This window comes from Podarcis muralis, chromosome 14 (assembly GCF_964188315.1).
Source record: "Podarcis muralis chromosome 14, rPodMur119.hap1.1, whole genome shotgun sequence".
Lineage (NCBI taxonomy): Eukaryota > Metazoa > Chordata > Lepidosauria > Squamata > Lacertidae > Podarcis > Podarcis muralis.
In genome coordinates, this window is record NC_135668.1 from 18,127,047 (window position 1) to 18,149,019 (window position 21,973).

Consider the following 21,973-nt stretch of genomic DNA (forward strand, 5'->3'; position numbering starts at 1 on the left):
ATTGTAAAGTTCTCTGTTACACTCAGTTACTGCGATGGCAGTTGTTCTATTTTTGTGTGTTTTGCACCTTTCTGTGATTTGGTAGAGAGAATTAGGGTTTTTTAGTTTTTTTAAAAAAAATATTGAATTGATATACCGCCCCACACCTGGAGGTCTCAGGGCAGTTCACAAAAAAAATCACAATATATAAAATCAAAATGAAAACACTGGGTAAATCATCCTGAATAAATCATAGTTGTGTTCACTTCTCTGAGTGGTTTTGAGTGTGCTACCAATTGCAGTGGGCAGGGGACAGAAACCTGAGTCACTTCCACCATTCCTGTTGTCACCTGCAAGAATGAATAGTAACACTTTAGGCTGCAGGTGGGGAGAGCATATAGATGGGGGGGAACCCCACAAAACACTCTATACATACAAGTAGTACAGCAGGAAGTCAATCAGAGTGGGACATCTCTCTCAGATGTGCAGTTTTTTAACTTGTAAGGAGGCTTTTATGTAGAGGGGCCACCAGAAACGGGTACCCTACTTGTGGTACATGCCACTGTACATGTCAGTCACACATTGCTGCCAGTGAGAAGAGAGTATCCCTTCCATAGCCAGGTGGGAGAGGGCTAAACCTCACCTTTCTGCAGGCTGCAGTCTTGACAAAAGTTGGTGCGCTTCCATGCCTTAGTTTATGCATTTCAAAATATTTATATACCACTTTCACAACAATATATTAAAGCGGTTTACAAAGGTAATTATAAGACAAAACACACAAATAACGGCTTAAGAAAGCAGGTACAGGCCAGTGCTTGAGAACTGGAATTCCCTCTTTCAGATCTCAAACTTGTGGGTCTTGCCCCCATCCCTGTTTGCAACGTAGAGATGTTAAAACTAGCCTAGCTTTCAGGATTGCTGTAAGTAATTTTAGTCTTCCCGTGAACATATGTCTATGTGTCTTGAGCATTGCTGCATATTTGTCAGGAAGGATAACTAATCCCAACAAATATTGAAAGGGGAATAAATTCTGGCTTTATAACATGTGCAAAAATCCTTTTGTGCAGAAAACGATCTACACAGGCTTGGGGCTGCTGACTTTCATAAGAAAATCCATGTGAGCAGCTGTATAAAATCACTAAGGCCTAGCACAGGTGTAACATTTTCCTGATAATTTAACCATTGTTAGGGGAGAAGGGATTCCTTGCATGCTCACACTGTCCATTCCCTGCCCCCTCAGCACAGACCCCCCTCCACTATTTCCTTTTCAGCATATTGCTCATGCCTGCACCAAGGTATTCAGAATTTGTAAACCAGCTGATTCAGGGTTTCTGGGTTAATTTCAAGCTCTGGTTTAAAATCAACCATGATTAGCATTAAACCTGATGCAAATGTAACGTTCCACCTGGTTGACATTGACAAAAGGAAGATAGGATGGTCACATCCGGACCATACTTTTAAAGCACATTCAGTGCATATGGCTTGCTCCAGAGAATCCTGGGAACTGTAGTTTAAGGGAGCTGGGAAGTGTGGCTCTGCAAAGGGTAAACTGTGTGGGAGACCATCAGCCTTCTGGGACATTCCCAGTGGTTTCAACCCTTAGTGGAATGCTCAGGAAGTGTTCTGACTACAATAAAGGTAAAGGGACCCCTGACCATTAGGTCCAGTCGTGGCCGACTCTGGGGTTGCGGCACTCATCTCGCTTTATTGGCCGAGGGAGCCGGCCTACAGCTTCCGGGTCATGACTAAGCTGCTTCTGGCGAACCAGAGCAGTGCACGGAAACGCCGTTTACCTTCCCGCCAGAGCGGTACCTATTTATCTACTTGCACTTTGATGTGCTTTCGAACTGCTAGGTTTGCAGGAGCAGGGACCAAGCAACGGGAGCTCACCCCGTCACGGAGATTCGAACCGCCGACCTTCTGATCGGCAAGTCCTAGGCTCTGTGGTTTAACCCACAGTGCCACCCGCGTCCCTTCTGACTGCAATAGGAGGGTCCAAATGGCATCAAGGACTTTCTCTGCCCGTGCAACGCATCCCCTGCCCTGGATCTGCAATTTGGAAACATCTGCACACATGCATTTGTGTCCACCATTCATGCACATGCTTCGTTTTTAACCATGTCAGCTTTAAAATAAGCCTGCAGAAGCCTAATCTAGAAGCCCGCAGACTGTATGGCACTTGGTTTTCCTCGTTAACCTAAGTCCCAAAGGCTGGAGATTATGTGGTTTTGGCCTCATCACACCGTTTAGAGGAAGCTGCTGGCAGCAGGCAGTGTTTTGAAAAGCTGTCGTCCTCTTTGGCGTGAGTGCGCTTGCCACAAGCATTTCAGTGGCATGATGTAGCTGGATACTGCCTCCCCAGGGCATGGTCTGACTTTGATCATACAGTTGGAGAGCAAGCCAGGCAGATACCTCAAAAGCAGGAGGCAATAAGAGTGCAGATCGTAGGCTTCAAGCACCACATTTTAGGTTTTTTCTTCTTCTCATCCACACTTCCTTTCTTTAAAAAAAAGAGAGAGAGGGAAGAAAATGGGGCAAAAGTGTTAGAAAACAACCACCAATATAACTTTTTAATATATAAACAAATGGATTGGTTCAAGCTAAGACACACCGTCCTTCACAAATTTTCTACCACATATAATAATGCACAGTAGAAATAAACTACTGATGTAGTGATGCTGCAAGTGCTTTCTGCAGCCTCTTTTATTAGGTAAATAAGTTTTGTATATTTTTACAGGTGAGGGACAGAGGGACTCTGGTGAATTGTGGCTTTTAAGACTGAAAACGTAATGCTCCTTTTCTGAACTCTCAATCCTCATTTTGCTTCTTAACTGCACTTTCTGATTAAATTCAGCATTTACAAAAAAAGCAAGAACATTTGTTTGTTTCCTAGCTGGTACCATGGCTTCGTCATTGGCAGTGTCAGGTCTGTGCTGCGGCTGTTAGGGAACATTTGGCACCCTCCTCAGGTCTGGACCATGGCAGGTGCCCAACAGTTTTGACCTGCTCACAAGCCCTGCTCTCACCCATGCCCTACTTTGGCCTGCCTCACTTTCCTGATTCACTCACTCACTGGTTCACTACAACCAAAGTTTACATCGGTGTATGAATCAGGTAAACTATGGTTACTTCCACCCATCGTTTTCTTCCAAACCATCAGTTCCAACCAATTTGCATTTAGTATTTATTCTTTCTTAACTGATAAAATTTTGTGTAGTATCCTTTTTAATATAAACTGCAATAAAACTATTAAAACAAGGTATTTCTGTTTTGCTTGCTTCATGGTTGTGAAATGGCAAAAGTGTTTTTTTATTATCACTTTAGATTGGGTGTGAGTCAGAAAGCAGGCTTTGTTTGATTCTGTGAACTTTTGATTGAGCAAATGAAAGAAGAGGTGTGTTTCTGTTGTTGGGAATTGGTGCTGTGCTTGGTGTCAACAGAGTCCAGGCAACTTGGAAGCTTTGCTGGGTTTCACGAGGTTGAAAGGGGCACTGATAGGTTCAGAGATGTATAAAGCAAATTCTGTACACCAGGGGTGGCCAACCAGATGTTGGATTACTGCTCCCATCGTCCCTGACCACTGGCTATACTGCCTGGGGATGATGGGAGTTGGAGTCTAACAACATCTGGAGGTCCATGGGTTAGCCACCCACCCATGGCATGCTCTTTTACTTGCAAGCACATCCCATTGTGTTACAGAACTTAATTCTGTGCTAATAGTGGGCCCTTGTCATTGAAACCCACTTCTGATGGATGGTTTGATTTTCTCCTTGCCTAGCTTCTCATTGGTTGAGCTGCTCTGATGTCACCAATCAGGTTGTTTGGGCTTGGCTCATCTCAGGCAGTTAAGCTCTTAAGAGGGACAGTTTGTTTGTATATAGTGTCTATTTAGATCTTTGGAATCAGAATTCTGGAACCCTGTGACATTTGTAAGTCCAATAATGGCTTGTGTGGTCACTTCTCCCGCATATTCATTTAAAAATATTGATCTGTTCTGGCATATTTATGTATTGGCAGATCTGGTGATAAGAGCTGCGCCAGCATTTTCATGTTTTAAACTGTAAGCCTCCCCTACGCACTCCAAATATTGTGGAAACCCAGCTGCTATAAAGCAAAGAAGTGCATTAGGTTATCTGTACATATTGATTACACCCTGGCACCTGCTGCAGCAGTGAAGTTTGTTTTTTAATATATTAAACTATATTAACCCATTGGTATTTTTAAAAATTATTTTCATTTTCAAATATGTATTAACAAATGAAAAAGAACTGCATGTACAAAAAAAACCCCTCAGTATCTTTCTTAGAGCTCATGGTTGAGATGAAGGGATTTCAGTGCAGAAGTTACATGCTCATGGATCTAATGTTTGCACAGGGCCAACATGATAAAGTTCAGTGCATGTTGGCCTAAGCTATGTAGTCATTCAGTTCCTTCCAGTGACCACACAATTCAGGACTGCAAAATGCCCTGTGCAGAAGTCAGTGGACTCTTGGCTTTACACTAGTGGTAGGGAACCTGTGATTCGTCATTAGTTGTTGGATGCCCAGATCCCATCAACCCTGGCCAGTGGTTTTGCACTCTAACGATATCTGCAGGGGACAGGAATTTGTTCAAAGTAAGCCTGAGAAAAAAGCTAATGCTATTCTAGGCTGCATCAACAGAAGTATAGTGTCCAGATCAAGGGAAGTAATAGTACCACTCTATTCTGCCTTGGTGAGACCACGCTTGGAATACTGTGTCCGATTCTGAGCATGACAGTTTAAGAAGGATGTTGACAAGCTGGAACGTGCAGAGGATGGCAACTAAGATGATCAAGGTTCTGGAAACCAAACCTTATGAGGAAAGGTTGAAGGAGCTGGTTATAAGATACGATAGGTAAAGGTAAAGGGACCCCTGCCCATTAGATCCAGTTGTGGCCGACTCTGGGGTTGCGGCGCTCATCTCACTTTATCGGCTGAGGGAGTCGGCGTACAGCTTCCAGGGTCATGTGGCCAGCATGACTAAGCCGCTTCTGGCGAACCAGAGCAGCGCACGGAAACGCCGTTTACCTTCCCGCTGGAGTGGTACCTATTTATCTACTTGCACTTCGTCCTTTTGCACTGCTAGGTTGGCAGGAGCAGGGACCGAGCAACGGGAGCTCACCCCGTCATGGGGATTTGAACTGCCGACCTTCTGATCGGCAAGCCCTAGGCTCTGTGGTTTTACCCACAGCACCACCCAGTTCCTCATAAGATAAGATAGCCATCTTCAGATATCTCAAGGGCTGTCACTTGGAAGAGGTAACAAGCTTATTTTCTCCTGCTCTGGAGGGTAGGACTTGTACCTATGGCTTCAGGTTACAAGAAAGGAGATTCCGACTAAATATCAGGAAGAACTTTGACAGTAAGAGCTGTTTGACAGTGGAACGGACTCCCTCAGGAGGTTGTGGACTCTCCTTCCTTGGAGGTTTTTAAGCAGAGGTTGGGTGGCCATCTGTCATGGATGCTTTAGCTGAGATTCCTGTATTGCAGGGGGTTGGACTAGATGACCCTTTGTGTCCCTTCCATCTCTACAATTCTATGATCCTATGAAAATAACCCAGAGTGCGGTGCTTTTGAATGCTGTTATCTCTTAGTGAGTACAAACAGCTGCCGGCAGCTCTGGTTCTGGAGTAAAAATGAACCCACCGTAAGTGACTTTTACAGCTGGGCCCTCTGTAGATTGCATCTCATGGTTAATTTTTTATTAAACATGTTCTCCTCTAGAGCATTCCTGGAAGGGAACTGGGGAGAAAAGTGAGTTGATGCTTTATCTTTACATACGCTTTCCACTGTTCTTTGTCTTTAGTTCTTTGTATTCATTTAAAAGGCTGTGGTGTCTGCTAGGTTAGCAGCGTTACAGCACGACCCGAAGTTGTGTTTTAAAATGGCTCTGTCGCGGTGATAACTTTTAAGGCGAGTGACAGATGGGCAATCCGGGCTTTTTGCAGTCTTTAAAGATGGAGGAGCAAACGACCGGATTTTCTGTTGTTTGGGGGAAAGAAGCTGACATCTGGCTTCCAGTGTTTTGCTCCGTCTTGGAGGAGATGCTGCCTGGCTGCTGTTTCCTTGTGGCTGACACATGACACCCCTTTTGCAAAGCTCGCTGTTGAGTCAGCAGAAATACTAGCCAGACACGTCTGGCTTCAGAGGAGCCTTTGGTGACAGCGAGGCAGTGAAACAAATTAAGGTTGTGTGAGCACTAGGAGGTGTTTGGGCCACATGCTGCGTGGGCAAGGGGAAGGCGGGGGTGCCCCTTGCACAGCCTTTGCCAGCCTGGCTCATCTCCAGATGTTTTGGACTACATTTCGCATCACCCGCAGCAAATCTACCCTAGCAAATGAGGCCACGATTAAGAAGGGCAGAAGAGGGCAATGGGCCTCTCAGGATTCCCCACCTTAATTGCGTGCTGAGAAATTGACAGAGAACATTATTCTTATTTTTTAAAATTTGTATGCCACCCTTCATCCAAGGGACGCGGGTGGCGCTGTGGGTTAAACCACAGAGCCTAGGACTTGCCAATCGGAACGCCAACCTAGCAGTTTGAAAGCATGTCAAAGTGCAAGAGGATAAATAGGTACCGCTCCGGCGGGAAGGTAAACGGCGTTTCCGTGCGCTGCTCTGGTTCTCCAGAAGCGGCTTAGTCATGCTGGCCACATGACCCGGAAGCTGTACACCGGCTCCCTCAGCCAATAAAGCAAGGTGAGTGCCGCAACCCCAGAGTCGGCCACGAGTAGACCTAATGGTCAGGGGTCCCTTTACCTTTACCTTCATCTAAAGATCACAGGGCAATTTTCAGCCAATTTCTCCAGGTGGCAGAGAGATTCTGGAGTAAAAATGCATACCTGAAGGAGCTTCGCCACCCCCATTATTAAGCCTGGACATTGAGGTCCAGTTCCGAGCGCCTTCTGGCGGTTCCCTCCTGTGAGAAGTGAAGTTACAGGGAACCAGGGAGAACGGAGAAAGCCTTCTCGGTTGTGGTGCCCACCCTGTGGAACACACCCCCCCCCCCCCGGATGTCAAGGAGATGATAAACTATACAACATTTAGAAGACATTTAAAGGCAGCCCTGTACAGTGGTACCTCTGTTTGCGAACGGGATCCGTTCCAGAGCCCCATTCACAACCCGCGTCTGCGCACGCGCGGGTCACAATTCGCTGCACATGCGCGTGATGTCATTTTGCGCGTCTGTGCATGCGTGAGCGGCAAAACCTAGAAGTAACCCTTTCCAGTACTTCTGCGCCGCCACAGGATGCAACCTGAAAAAACGTAACCTGAACCGAACATAACGAGATATGACTGTACAGTATAGGGAAAATTAAAATGTTTAATGCTTTATTATGCTTTTGTGTATGTTGGAAGCCGCCCAGAGTGGCTGGGGCAACCCAGTCAGATGGGCAGAGGACAAATAATAAAATGATGATGATGATTCTCCAGCAACTTTTTGGGGTGGGGTTATTTTCCTTTCTCCTAAGTTTTTTTTTTGGGGGGGGGGGGCGTCATTTCTTTCCTGCCACTGCAAGTGGTGTCGGCAGCCAGCAGCTGTGCTGGCAACCACTTTGCTGCCAACGATGTAGAGCGATGTTCTGGGATGTGGCCGGGCCGGGGCTGGTAAGTGCAACCAGGAGGTTAGGATTACTTGGAGAACATTCATCCGGTTGACCCTTTTCTCAGGGGAGGTGAGAGGAAAACCTCCCCTTTTCTCAGAAATGGTTTTCTGAGAAAGTTCAGCTCACCTCTAGCGGAGGGTCTCATCTTCATCTTTCCTGAATCAATATTGGCCTCCTTGGTGGGGCTTCCAAGGTGATAGGGAGGTTGATCTCATGCAGTGATTCCTATATCTCCATTATAAACAGTAAATTGGGTGTGTATAACTAGATATACATGCCAAAGATAGTAATCTGTTTGCTTAAAGAGAGCTGCGGGGGGGGGGGGCAGACACGGAATGCAGCATACTATTCCCTAACTGACCTTTCTTTCCTTTTTCTCCTTAAGATGTCTTGGGTCTCATCTAAATTGTAAGCTTGTGGGAAGGATCCGTTTTAGTTTTAATTATGCATGGCTCGAACGGTTTTAGGTCCTTTATGAAAAATTAATAGCAATATTTGACTTGTGTTCATAACATTGCCGTAGCGATTTAAGGGAGATGTAAAAGAAAATCGCAATGATATTCTCAAAAACGCACAGTGCTTCTTGGCAACTGCATCTGGAATTTATTTTAAGACCCAGCCTTCAATTATTTATTTCATTGGTATCCTGCCCTCCCCCCCCCCCCCCCCGGAATTCAGGATCGAGAATGTGGTTCTTCCCACTGTACCCCAGCAATTCTTCACAACAACCCTGTGAGGTGGGTGAGGCTGAGAGGTCCAAGGTCACTTTGACAGGCCTGATGGCTGACTGGGGACCTCAACCCAGTTCTCCTCCATCATAATCTAATATTCAGTCTTAACAACCACAACATGCCTCTCTTCTTGATCTTTGCAGCGAGTTCCTCACCCAAGATAGCTCTCTGCTTCATCTTACTCTTTCCCCTTTCTTATTTTTATATGTGCTTGTAATGATCATAGAATGGTAGAGTTGGAAGGGACCAATGCAGGAATCTCAGCCAAAGCATCCATGACAGATGGCCATTCAGCCTCTGCTTAAAAACCTCCGGGAAAGGAGAGTCCACAACCTCCTGGGGGGATTCCGTTTCATGATCACAAGTAAGTTGGTGGGAGCCTTTAGGGGTCACAGTTAGTGTCAGATGTTGCCTCAACCCTGGTTTCCTCGACGTGAAATGGGCTTCCTTTAAGAATGCATCAAGCAGGTTCTAGAGGAAATCTGTCCTCTTTCACAGACACCGTTCTTTTTTCTATGTAAATGTATTTATTTGGTTTTTCAGGTTAAAGTTTTATCATCACATAGCCAACATACAAAATAAAAACAAGATTCCAAAAAATCTCCTGGACTTCCCTCCTCCCCTTTGTGGGTCCTATTGTCAGTCATTTCCTCCTGCATCTTTTATAATAATCCAGATCTTTTACATCTCCATTGTGTCCAAAATTCACCGTTAAACTACAAGTGTTATTCCAACCCTACTAACAACTTTAGCTGTTTACAATGGTTTTTAAGATAAATTATAAATTTCCCCCGTTCCTTATTAAAATTTTGTTCTTCCTGATTTCTGATTCTTCCAGTCATTTTTGCCATTTCGGCACAATCCATCAACTTAATCTGCCATTCTTCTCTGGTAGGGACTTTGTCTTCTTTCCATCTCTGGACAGCATGGAGTACTCTTTGGGTCCCATCGTTTTCTGGTTGCACTAGATGTGACTGTTATTGTGAATACTACTGGTTTGTTGGGGGGAGGGCTTTTTTTACTTTGTTTTGTTACATGGGAATGCTTCGCTCTGTCCCAGTACCTGTACCTTACTCTGTCATGGAAACCTCTAATAAAAAACATTTGGCAGCCTTGGAAATTCAGCTCCTCTTTTGAGAGGCCTCAGACTACACCCAAGTGGCTCTCTCGTTTTGATCTTTCTACCCTTAAATGGACAAGAGGTCACGGTTTACCTTGGGGCTATTTCACATAACGGCATTGCGCGTGCGTGTGTCTGTGTGTGTTCTGTATCAGCAGGGACTCCTTGCTAGCCTGCTGATGACATGAGTTATCCTTTTGAAGACTCGAGCAGGTTTTCCTCTTGATTTAAGAAGACAAAGCTACCTAATCTCTGGATCAGCTCCTATCGCTGCACTTTGTCTAAGGGAATGTTAAAGACCGACACCTCTAAGAACGTCAGTAAATCTCATCTTGTGCAGAGTGCATTGGACTTTCACGTTTTTTAGACTTAAGAAAAAAAGAAAGGCCTATTCACTTGATAGTTGCTGGTTTTGTTCTCATACTTTTGCTCATCCAGAGGCTCTGCATGGAGAAGACTTTTTAAAATATATTATCTCTTCCCCGCTCGCATGCCTCTCAAAGTATTTTTACTCATCTCTTGTGACTTGTTCTCTTAATCTCATTTTACGCTCAACTTGTCCCTTATTTCCCTCACCCCAAAACGGCCAGTTTCTTTCATCTTCATTCCCTGGTCCTTTTACATTCACATTTCCCCCCCCTATACCATCTTTCCTCTCTTATCCAAGAAAGAAGATTCCACCTAAACATTAGGAAGAACTTCCTGACAGTAAGAGCTGTTCAACAGTGGAATTTGCTGCCAAGGAGTGTGGTGGAGTCTCCTTCTTTGGAGGTCTTTAAGCAGAGGCTTGACAACCATATGTCAGGAGTGCTCTGATGGTGTTTCCTGCTTGGCAGGGGGTTGGACTCGATGGCCCTTGTGGTCTATTCCAACTCTATGATTCTATGATCCCTTTCCTTTCTATTCAAAGTTGTTCATCATCAGTAATAATAATATATATAAATAAACGTTAACCTTATCTCTCACTTTCTAACTTCCTTCAACATCTCCTCTGTCCCTTTACCCTCAAAGGAGGAAGACGTTCCTTCCTTCCTCTCCCTCTGAACTTCTGTCTCCCAGCTACCTTTATTCATCCTGCAAGGACTTGTTGGTGCTGGCATTGGACCAATCAAAAGACTATGGCAAGACCTGGTGGCAGAGCAGGTGTAGACAACAGTGGTCTATTTATTTATTTTGTATTTTTCTTTATAGCCTACCCTTCACCTAATAGTCACATGGAAGGTTACAAAAACTTCTCAGTGGAAAGAAGTACACAGTGTGTTAAAATCATAAAATAAAACAACAGAAAGAATTGTGATCTCATTACATCAGTTGCACCTGTTCAAAGTACATCTCTGGGCCAAATTTACTGACTTTGAGCTTTAAAGGGCTTTATGGCCTTAGACCAGCATGCTTATAGGAACGCTACATGGGCCATTGGTCTGACTTGATAAAAGGCACCTTGCTGCCTTTCTAGAACTTGTAGGTCCCGTATAAATCTATTTTGGCAATGACAAGAGAAAGAGCCCTCAAAATCGCACATAGCTGGTATTTAACCCCTGGATGTCTATCTTATATAAAACCCAACAGCTCTCCTATGTGTTCAAGGGAGTGTCTCACTATTGGGACATACAGACATATGTGGTGGGAGTGTTCAAAAATGGAAAAATTCTGGGAAAATGTATTTGCAGAGATACGGTAGCGTTGGTTAAAATGCAGACAGTACCTATGTCCCCAGGACTGGCACTGCTTAATTTGTACAGTTGGGACTCACCAAGAATTAGAAATAAAGATCTTATAACCTATTTACTGACCGTGGCAAGAACGACCATAGCAATGGAAAACATTGCAACTGTTGACCGTGGATAAGTGGTATGAAGCAGTCTGGCAGACAGCTTTGTTGGAAAAGCTAACATAGAAACTGCGGATAGCAAGAGGCCAAAAGAAAAACAATAACTTCTATGCAGACTTTATTGAGCACACAGGTAATGAGGTACATGGGGGAGGAGTGTTTGGGGTGGGTAACACAGTTTGGAATACAGTTGTACCTTGGTTCTCAAACGGAATCCGTTCCAGAAGTCCATTCAACTTCTGAAAACATTAAAAAACCAAGGCACGGCTTCCAATTGGCTGCAGGAGCTTCCTGCACTCGATTGAAAGCCGCGTTGCACGTTCGGCTTCCAAAAAAGTTCGCAAACCGGAACACTCACTTCCGGGTTTGTGACGTTCGGGAGCCAAAACGTTTGAGTCGCAAGGCGTTCGAGAACCAAGGTACGACTGTACTTTGAAGTACACATTTTAACCCTTCAAATTGTTACAGATATCATGTATTCCTTCCTTTTAATGAGATTGGGGCACATGATGTGTTATTTTATGGTTTTTCAGATTATGAGAAGCTTTGAAATATATGCCGTGGCAAATAAACTATTTTAAAAGAAGAAGGTGTGAGGCCTTCTTCTCTCACCATGAAAGGGCTTGTAGCCACGATGGCTTCGTTCTTCCTCCGTGGTTGGAGACAGCAGTGCTTCTGAATATCAGTAGCCGAAAACCACAGGAGAGGAGAGGGCTCTTGTGTTCGAATCCTGCCTGCCGGTTTTGACCAGGCATCCGTTTGGCCAGTGTGAGACAGAATGCTGGACTGGATGAGCAGACTCTTCTTACATTCTTACGTTTAAAATGTGAACAGGCCTCTGATTCAGCCTAAATAGGATACAATAAGTCATTGCTGAAAATAATTATGGATAGGATAATCATGTCAATAGACCTTGTTTTGGAAGTAACTCTTGCTGTTAAAATTAGAAAGCATGACACACAAGCCTTTATTAATAACATCTTGGAATGATAACGGCAAAGCATATTTGAGCCATTCCTATTGTTCTGTTTCATGCCATCTGTTCGCACACCCACGGTGGCAAAGATTTTTTAATCTAAACATTGGGAAAGGGCATTTTAGTATCTGCTCATGCTATTGCTTGATGGCCTGGAAGTGTGTGTTCCTTTCCAATTTCCACTTTGGTTAATTTCCGCAGCGTTTTAAAACAGCTTAGTTCCAGGTAAAAATGTCATTTTTGTAGGTAATAACTTGGTACCTTCTAATTATTGCTGGTATTTTAGATTTGATAGAGATTTCGGCGCAAGACAATAACTGTTATAAACTCATTTGGAAGAAAATGTATACTGGTGGAAACTGTTTATAAAAAGAAGGCCCTAGGCTTTGGGAATAATAAAGTCAAGTCCTAGTAAATTCAGTTTTAATTGGTTAACTGCATAATTTTGCAAGTCAGAATAATGAATGGGTGAAGAACGCACGTAAGGCATTTTCATTGGGTGTTATCCTAAAACTTAACGTTCCTGCAATGTGTTCCACTTAAATGGCAGGCATTTGCCTATAGATCATTTGTGTTCCATTATATATTGAGAATTAAATCAATTGCTACAATAATGGAAACTGAGAGTACTTGATTTAGTTGCACCTTTGATGTGAGAGCTAGCAGAAGAGAGGTTTTTGCTATTTATTTTTTACTACCAAAATAAGGGTCAATGTGATGTAGGGAGGAGAGTGAGTCTCTCTATATGCAAGGACCCACATGGGGACCCTCTCAGCGGAGTCTGCCCCCAAATTTTGCCAGTATCATTGTTCTTTCCCCATTGGAGTGAATGGAAGCCATGTGGGAGAAAGTTGAGGGGTGTTTGCAGACATAGATGTTACTGGAGCCCACGGCTCAACTTGCTCCTGACAGATCGCGGGGAGAAGATGATGTTCCCCTTTTTGCAACAAAGCTGTCAATCATCAGTCTTGTTTCCTATGTCCTATGAGAGCTATTTCCACCCGGACAATGCTTCCGACTGCAGTATGTCTGGGATGTATGCCAATCCTAGAGTGTAGCTAACATAGTGTGATAGCCAATGAAATGTTATTTTTATTTATGTAGATTTTAGCATGATCCTGTTCATTTCTAAATCTGCAAACCAGATTGTTTTCCTAATTCAGAAGTATTAATGCTGGCTGGGGGTGATGAGCTTTAGTTCAAAACAGCTAGAGGACAGCAGGTTAACCTTTCTATTACAAAGTCTCCAAGACAACAATTTTTAAATACCTTTATGTGCAAATTGTCTGTCTTAAAGGCTGCCTTAATTTTTAGCACCAGTTAAATTGACAGCTGCCCAAGAGGTGGGATGTAGTGTCTTACCTACCATGGAAGGGAACAGGTGTGAATTTAAATCAGTTTGTCCACATTTGGGACCCAGTGTGAGTTGAGCAAGCCCAATGAATTATTCCCCCCTGCCTTCAAAGCCACTGGAATCCTTTCTCTGTCTATCACTCTTAAACAGAAAAGTTGACTATATTACTAGTGGGCAGTGTAGATTTTGTGTGTGTTGTTTAGTCGTGTCCGATTCTTCGTGACCCCATGGACCAGAGCACGCCAGGCACTTCTGTCTTCCACTGCCTCCCGCAGTTTGGTCAAACTCATGTTCGTAGCTTCGAGAACACACACACATAATATGTACGGTATATAACCTTAATAACTTGTCCTTGAGCTTGTTTGCCTTCCTTCCTCTATCACTCCCGTTCCTTTTTCCTTGTATGTCATGTCCTTGTAAATTGTGAGTAGGGATCATCTTAATACTGGCTTTCATATACCGCTGTAAGAACCTTTTTGACTAAACAGTGGGCTATAAATAAATAATGCACATATATGAGCTATATATAGGGATCTCACGCATACACATCTGACTGTTAATCTTCAAAGCAATCAAAGAGCACTGCAAAACAGCATTTAAAAGAAGTAGGCTCTCGATCCCAGGATACTGTCAGACACGTAGCATATTACAAATAGGTGAATGACGGGACAGAGGAAGATCTGGCAATGCTTAGCTTCTGCCTTGCTCAGTGACGCAGCTAGGATTTCAAATGTGCATAATACTTGGTTGTTGTTTTTTCATTCTACATTCCTCTTGCAATAACCACAACCTATAAATTCCACAGTGGGGAACTCTTCTTGTATCCACAGCAGGCAGGCTGAACTCAAATGCCTAATTTATCTGTGCCATCTGTACTTGATTGGCACAACTGCTAAAGTGAATTAATGTTACCTGAGAAACCCTGTTCCGGATTCTGTATGTTTTGCTGTCAGATGACGCCCCTAATAACGTGTGTCTATTTGAACAAATTAAATATGATTATTAATCTGTAGCACAAGGAAATATTTAGAAAACTGCTTTTACTTCCAGCATATTTCTGAATCAGATGAAGAGTGTAGCAAGGATAGGTGAGCTCTCTGAGATGAGATTCATCTCAGATTCATTAACTGTCTGATTTTTCTCCCCAACTGCAGTTGCAGAAAATCAGATTATTCTTCCAAATTCACATGAAGGTCTTGGGAAATTTATTTCCACTCCCTATCTGCTCCCAGCAGCCCTTCTCCCCAACTCCGTAATGCACATAGCCCCTTTCCCCCAACTGGTACAGAATACAGAAGCCAGTCTGTTCACCGGATCAGGTTACAGGGATCATGTTACTCCTTTGCCAAGAAAGCTACATTGGACCAATTTTGAGGGTCTTCCACACCCCTGATACTTTGTTGGCATTTAACAGGAACCAGATCTTTACTGTGGTAGGCTCTGCCCTGTGGAACTCCTTGCCAATAGACGTCTGGCAGAAGTCTCCCTTGTTTGCTTTTTTAAAAGTGAGAACTGGATCCTGCAACTGGGATCCTGCTATTAATATCAGGCAGAGCCACTCCATAGCATCAAAGAATTGTAGACTTGGAAAGGGACGCCGAGAGGGTCCATCTGCCTGCAATGCAGGATTAAAGGCACTTCCTTTTGCCTTGCCAGCTTTAAGGGCCAGTGTAGCATAATCATAACCCCTTCTTTATATACAAAGGACTCAAGTTCCACGTTCAAACAATCTGTAAAGGTAAAGGGACCCCTGACCATTGGTCCAGTTGTGACCGACTCTGGGGTTGCAGCACTCATCTCGCTTTATTGGCCGAGGGAGCCGGCGTACAGCTTCCGGGTCATGTGGCCAGCATGACGAAGACGCTTCTGGCGAACCAGAGCAGCGCACGGAAGCGCTGTTTATCTTCCCGCCGGAGCGGTACCTATTTATCTACTTGCACTTTGACGTGCTTTCGAACTGCTCTTAAATGTAGGTTACTAAGTTCCTGGCCACGAGGTGTTCGAATCGAGCTCCAGTATCCTTGGCACTATGAGACCATAAAATTTCCTGTGTATGGTCAGCTGTCCAAGGAAGGAGAGGAATGCAGAATTTTATGTAGCAGCCACACAGCTAACAATGGGTGGATGAACTGATTCTAGGGCCAGGGATGGGCGAGGCTTCAGGTAAGGGGAAGTTTCCCCAAACCCCAGTGGACCACTAGCCATCTAGAAATGCACAATACACGCTGATAAAGGTGGAGTGAGATACAGTGGTGCCTCGCAAGACGAAAAGAATCCGTTCCGCGATTCTCTTCGTCTAGCGGTTTTTTCGTCTTGCGAAGCAACCCCATTAGCGGCTAAGCGGATTAGCGCTATTAGCGGTTTAGCGGCTTAGCGGCTATTAAAAGCTTAGCGGCTGAGCTGCTAAAAGGCTATTAGCGGCTTAGCGGCTTAGAAAAAGGGGGGGAGCGGGGAAAAAATGGCGAGACTCGCAAGACATTTTCGTCTTGCGAAGCAAGCCCATAGGGAAATTCGTCTTGCGAAGCGCCTCCAAAACGGAAAACCCTTTCGTCTAGCGGGTTTTCCGTCTTGCGAGGCATTCGTCTTGCGGGGCACCACTGTACATACCAGTGACTCGGGTCACAAAGCCAATTGCTTACTGCTGCACCACCACCACGAGCCTCTATATATGCAAGTGCAAATCTACATCTACTATGGATTAGAGATTCAACACTAAAACTCTTAAAACGAGATTTGTAAAACTGTACAGAGACATGATCAAAGGCAAACAACCATATTTTACAGGAAGTAAGCAATGAGTCTCAGAGAAAAGTGAAAAGTTCAAGGTCAGCCAAGGCACAGAATGTCCCTTCCCTTAACTTGCAGTTTGAAAACTTACTGCAAATCAGCTAGAAATCTACCAGTGTGTGCCAATCTACCTTCCTGCTGTCCCTGCCCTGGACATTCATTAGTGGGTTGCAGTTTGCAAGAAACTTGCACCCTTTGCTCCGCGTGGGGCCGGGACATATTGGCTGCGTCTCCAGTGTTAAAAACAGCAAAAAAAGGAAGGCGAGGTTATTTTTAAGAAGGAAGATGAGAGAAAACAGAATGCACAGTGCTGGGATACTGCTCATTCTGCACATTCATTATCTTCTTTTTTCAGTGCTGTCAAGAATTAAGAACAAAGCCTCCAATATGGTCAGCACCAAAATAACTTTTTAATAACGCAACAAAGCACCAAGTCTTTTTTAAATTTTGGCCTTGCAGCGCTAGTGGTAACCACAAGTAAAAACAAACGTGATGCAAGCTCAGAGACATTTTCTCAAAACCATGATTAAAACTGGCCTCCACACAAGTTATATATCTGTTTTTCCTTTGGAGATTTGGCAGCAATTCATCCCCTTCAGCTGCAAATCAAAACTGGAACAACAGTCTGGAAGTTTGTGGCTTAAAACATGTGCTTGTTATTTGAGGATATCGGGGGTTTAACTCATTCTACCTTGGTTATCACCAATGATATGAATGAAGCGAAGACTTCATGGTTGTAAAAGAGTGGTCCTGTACAAAAACGTTATGCCTTTTGAGTAAAGAGATCACTATCCTAATCTGATAAATATGGTCAGTATAAGCTTCTGACTAGCCACTATCCTGATTGCCCATGACAGGGAAGAATTGTTTCTGGATAATGAAACATATCTCTCTTTTTTTCTTTTTACAAATCCCATAAACATCTAAAACATGGGCAGGTGGGCAAGTTACTTTGGGAAGCTTAGTTTTATTGGGAGAAGGAGCAGTATTCTGCGAGAGAGTATATGCAGCAGTAGTTTACAACTACGGCTGTTGCCATTGGGAGACAATTTGTCTCCATGCTCAGCGATTCTTTGCAGTTCCTCACCTCTTCTCCCCTGTTCTCTCAACAATATGCAAACCCTCCTCCGTATCTGCTGTGCCCATCACAATGGTTAGCAGGTTTCTGTTACTTTTATATGAAGGCCTAAATGTAGCTGAATATTTGTGTTGACTTCAGAGTTTGTGTCTTAACTTCATGCTTCAATGCCTTGTAGGGATAGGAGGGTTGCAAGAATTCGTACTGAAGTCGGCAACGCTCTCATCGTCGCCAGCTTGCCCACCATTTAACCCCCTCAACTTCGAAGCAACACCGATTGTGCGAGTTGCTGTGGAGCCAAAACACCCAAGTAAGTGTCTTCCCTCCGTTCCTTGAGTATCCAATCAGAATCATTAAGTATACTTTTGAAAAGCCACAAGTGTGGGAAGGAGTGGTTGTAAATGTGTTTGAGCAACTGGTAGTATGGTGATTGCCTCGCAATAAGGCAGGGTTTTCTAAACTTGGGTCTCCAGCTATTGTTGGACTACAACTCCCATTATCCCTATCAATCAGGGCCAGTAGTCAGGGATGATGGGAATTGTAGTCCAAAATCAGCTGGAGACCCAAGTTTGGGAAACTTAATAAGGAAATGTTAAGTTAGAACCACTCATACTCATACTAGGATGGATGTCAGCATGTTACAAGAAACATGGGGCAATGACAGCCAGTGTGGTGTAGTGGTTAAGAGCGGTAGTCTCATAATCTGGGGAACCGGGTTCGCGTCTCCGCTCCTCCACATGCAGCTGCTGGGTGACCTTGGGCCAGTCACACTTCTCTGAAGTCTCTCAGCCCCACTCACCTTACAGAGTGTTTGTTGTGGGGGAGGAAGGGAAAGGAGAATGTTAGCCACTTTGAGACTCCTTAAAGGGAGTGAAAGGCGGGATATCAAATCCAAACTCTTCTTCTTCTTCTTTTTGTTCTTGGTCTGTAATGTGTACAACAGGAATGGGGAACATGTTGGACTACAACTCCCATCAGCCCTCACTGTGGGCCATACTGGTTGGTGCTGATGGGAGTTGGAGTCCAGTGATATCTGGAAGACCACAAATTCCCCTTCCCTGGTACATATATTGCATGGTGGCTTTCTTGAGCTCTGCATTTGCTTGCTCCCACTTTATGTCACTGTTAGGGCAAGGAAACAGTAATTGCATCAGGACATGAAACACATTCTGGAAGGAGAAGAATGGATTTGATATGGGGCTGTTGTTTTGAGTGGCAACCCTGTGTCTCTTAGAACATACAGATCCACCCACAGTCTTTTTTTTAAAAATCCCTCTTAAGATTTGTAGTGCTGTTATAATATGTAATATGTAAAATCTAAAATCTAAACAAAACTTCATATTCTTTGTACTCAGTATTTCACACCAGCTTGTTCTCCCTTTCTTACTGAGCTTTACTCGTATGTTACTTTGAAATCCAAGCGCTTCGAAGGTACTTCATTTAAAAGTGCTTTTGTCTTCCCAGGTGAGATGCCGCAGTTGGTTAAAGGCATGAAGCTTTTAAACCAAGCTGATCCTTGTGTACAAGTTTTAATCCAGGAGACAGGGGAGCACGTGTTAATTACAGCAGGAGAAGTCCATCTTCAGCGCTGTTTGGATGACTTGAAAGAGAGGTTGGTGGCAGGGAGAGGTGGTGCGAGAGGAAAAGGAAGAATTGCTCAAGGCTCAGTGATTAAATCCAGCATTTACAAGACAGTTAAACGTGTAATTGTGGTTTAACTTACGGAAAGGTCAAAGCATCCTTTCCCAATTCTTCCTCACTGTTGCCGGTGCACAGTTAAAGATTTTTCATACTGGCATTCCTAGTAGATTTCTATCCATCAGTCAATCATTTTATTTGTATACCGCCTTTCCAAAGTTAAAGCCATGTTCAAGGACATATATAAAATTACATAGCTGCAAAACATAACAAAAGTCGTCATAAACAATGAACAAAACATCAAAAAGTACCCACATAAATTGAACAATTTCCACATAAATCATAAGATCCATAAGGAATTGGGAGTTAGGTTGTCCCTGCATATTAACTGTAAACTGCTTTTGTATGTTTTCCCAAATCATTTGTTTGCAACCATTGCCCATCTAGAAATCCTCTTTGTAGAAAAGCCCATTTTTATCACTCAGAATGTCTGGTGGACACAGTTGTAGTGCTTTCACACTGTGTGCAACAGTAGATTGCTCTGCAACAGCTATGTTTGTTGTCATCTTTTTTACAGCAGACTTTTTTGTATAAATAGGCACGACTTGATGTGTTCAGCTCAAGTGACAGAAATCAGGAGCCTGATCCTTGAATGGGTCTCTAGTCTAACTCATTGAGTTGTGGACTGAGTTTTCATTCCATCATCATACCACTCTTAATTCCTTGGAGGCAGGATGGATTCCAAACAGCAGAGTCTCCAAGATCTGCAATGTTCTGGAATATGAACCTAAGTGCCTCACACATCTCCTGTCCGAGGAAAGTGCTGGGGCCCATTGCCCTTCTCAGATAATATTTCAGAACTTAACTTCCCACTCCACACTAACTCACTGGGTTGCAGCTCAGAGGATGGGAGACCTCCTGTTGCTGCAACTGTAAGAGGCAGTTGAGAGAATTTGGAGCCTGTTCTGTTCCTCAAGATAGGAATCTGCTGTATACTAAGTCAGACCACTGGTCCATCTAGCTCAGTATTGTCTACATCACAGTTTCCCCAACTTGGATCTCCAGCTGTTTTTGGACTACCATTCCCATCATCCTTGACCACTGGTCCTACTAGATTGGGATGATGGGAGTTGTAGTCTAGAAACAGCTGGGAACCCAAATTTGAAAAACCCTGGTCTACATTGGCTGGCAAGCACCTCTTTAGGGTTTCGAGCAAGGTTCTCTCCCAGCCATATCTGGAGATGCCAGGGCTTGAACCTGGTACCCTATGCATGCAAAACAGCTGCCCTGCCACTGAGGTATAGTCCTTCCTAATATCCTTATCAGGAATGTACCAGGATCCAAAACAGGCTCATAACTGTACTCCGATATAACGGGTTGCAGTGGAGGGGGGGATGCCTGTTGCTTTAAGTAAACTAGAATGAATGCTGCCTCCCTCCTTGGCTCTCATTATTGAGTAATTGCTTAATGTCTTAGGAGGCAGCGGGCTGCAATGGTTAATCATAATGTGAAGTTGGCATCATGTGATTACTGGCATTAACCCGCCACTGAAACCCTTGAAGACTTAAGTTTCATTTGCTGTGAGGCCTAACTGTCGCCTTTTGGCTTTCTGTAGGTTTGCCAAGATAGAAATTAGCGTATCGAAACCAATTATTCCATTCCGGGAAACCATAACAAGACCCCCCAAACTTGACATGGTGAACGAAGAAATAGGAAAGCAGCAGAAAGTTGCCATCATACACCAGAGTAAGGAAGAGCAGAACAAAATCCCTGAAGGTGTGCAGGTTGATTCAGATGGGCTGATAACGATATCGACGCCAAACAAATACGCCACGCTCAGCATCAGAGCAACGCCTCTTCCTGAGGAGGTGACTCGACTACTGGAGAAGAACAGCGGCTTAATTCGGACCATAGAACAATTCTCCTCTTACCTGAATGAAGGTAAGAAAACAGAAGAGATGAATCCGAAGACCTTTGAGCAGATACAGGAGTTCAAAAAAAGACTAGAGGAAAACCTACCAGGAAGGAAATGGAGAAATGCCGTTGATGGAATCTGGTCCTTTGGCCCCCGAAAATGTGGGCCTAACATTTTACTGAACAGATGTGAAGGCTACAAGAGGTCTGTGTGGCAATGCCTGGAAGGAAACAAGCCACCCAAGGAAGCAAGCGTGTATCGGGATTTTGACAACAGTCTTGTCAGCGGGTTCCAGTTGGCCACGCTCTCGGGACCAATGTGTGAAGAACCACTTATGGGTGTCTGTTTTTCGGTGGAGAAGTGGGACATGGGCAGATTTGTCGAGCAAATGTCACTTAACCGGCAGGATTCGGATGAAAGGAAGTCTACGGAGGAGACATCGGCAGGGGAGGAAACTGCCCTTGTGTCGAGGACTGGAGACACTGAATCGGCTTCTGAAACCGAGCTGCGAGATGGTGACCAGTGTAGCCTCAAATCATCCAGTAAGCCCAAAGGAGAGGCTTTGCCCGCAGACTGTTATGGCCCTTTCTCTGGACAACTGATTGCAACCATGAAGGAAGCATGCCGTTATGCTATGCAAGCAAAGCCACAGAGGCTTATGGCTGCCATGTACACCTGTGAGATTATGACAACAGCTGAGGTCCTAGGTAAGCATGAAACCAGCAACATGCATCATCATCATCATCATAAATTTTTTTTTAATTTATATCCTGCCCTCACCAGCTGAAGCCGGGCTCAGAGCGGCTAACAACAGTAAAATAAACGACATTCTAAAATCATTTCATTATAAAATCAGCTCAAAATCAGATTAATGGCAACCATTGGGCTAGAGTTCTGCGAGGATTGCCAAAGGAGGGGGTCAGGCTGTGTCCTGGCC

The 21,973-nt window shown here is 44.1% G+C and overlaps 1 protein-coding gene across 1 annotated transcript in view; it reads left to right on the top strand.

Moving 5' to 3' along the window:
• EFL1 (elongation factor like GTPase 1) overlaps nucleotides 1–21,973 on the top strand; it is a 63,789-nt gene that overhangs the window by 34,274 nt on the left and 7,542 nt on the right. The window contains exons 16-18 of the mRNA XM_028705626.2: nucleotides 17,662–17,793; nucleotides 18,948–19,095; nucleotides 20,737–21,743. Of these exons, the coding sequence (XP_028561459.2) occupies nucleotides 17,662–17,793; nucleotides 18,948–19,095; nucleotides 20,737–21,743 (1,287 nt within the window). The remainder of the gene's footprint in view (nucleotides 1–17,661; nucleotides 17,794–18,947; nucleotides 19,096–20,736; nucleotides 21,744–21,973) is intronic.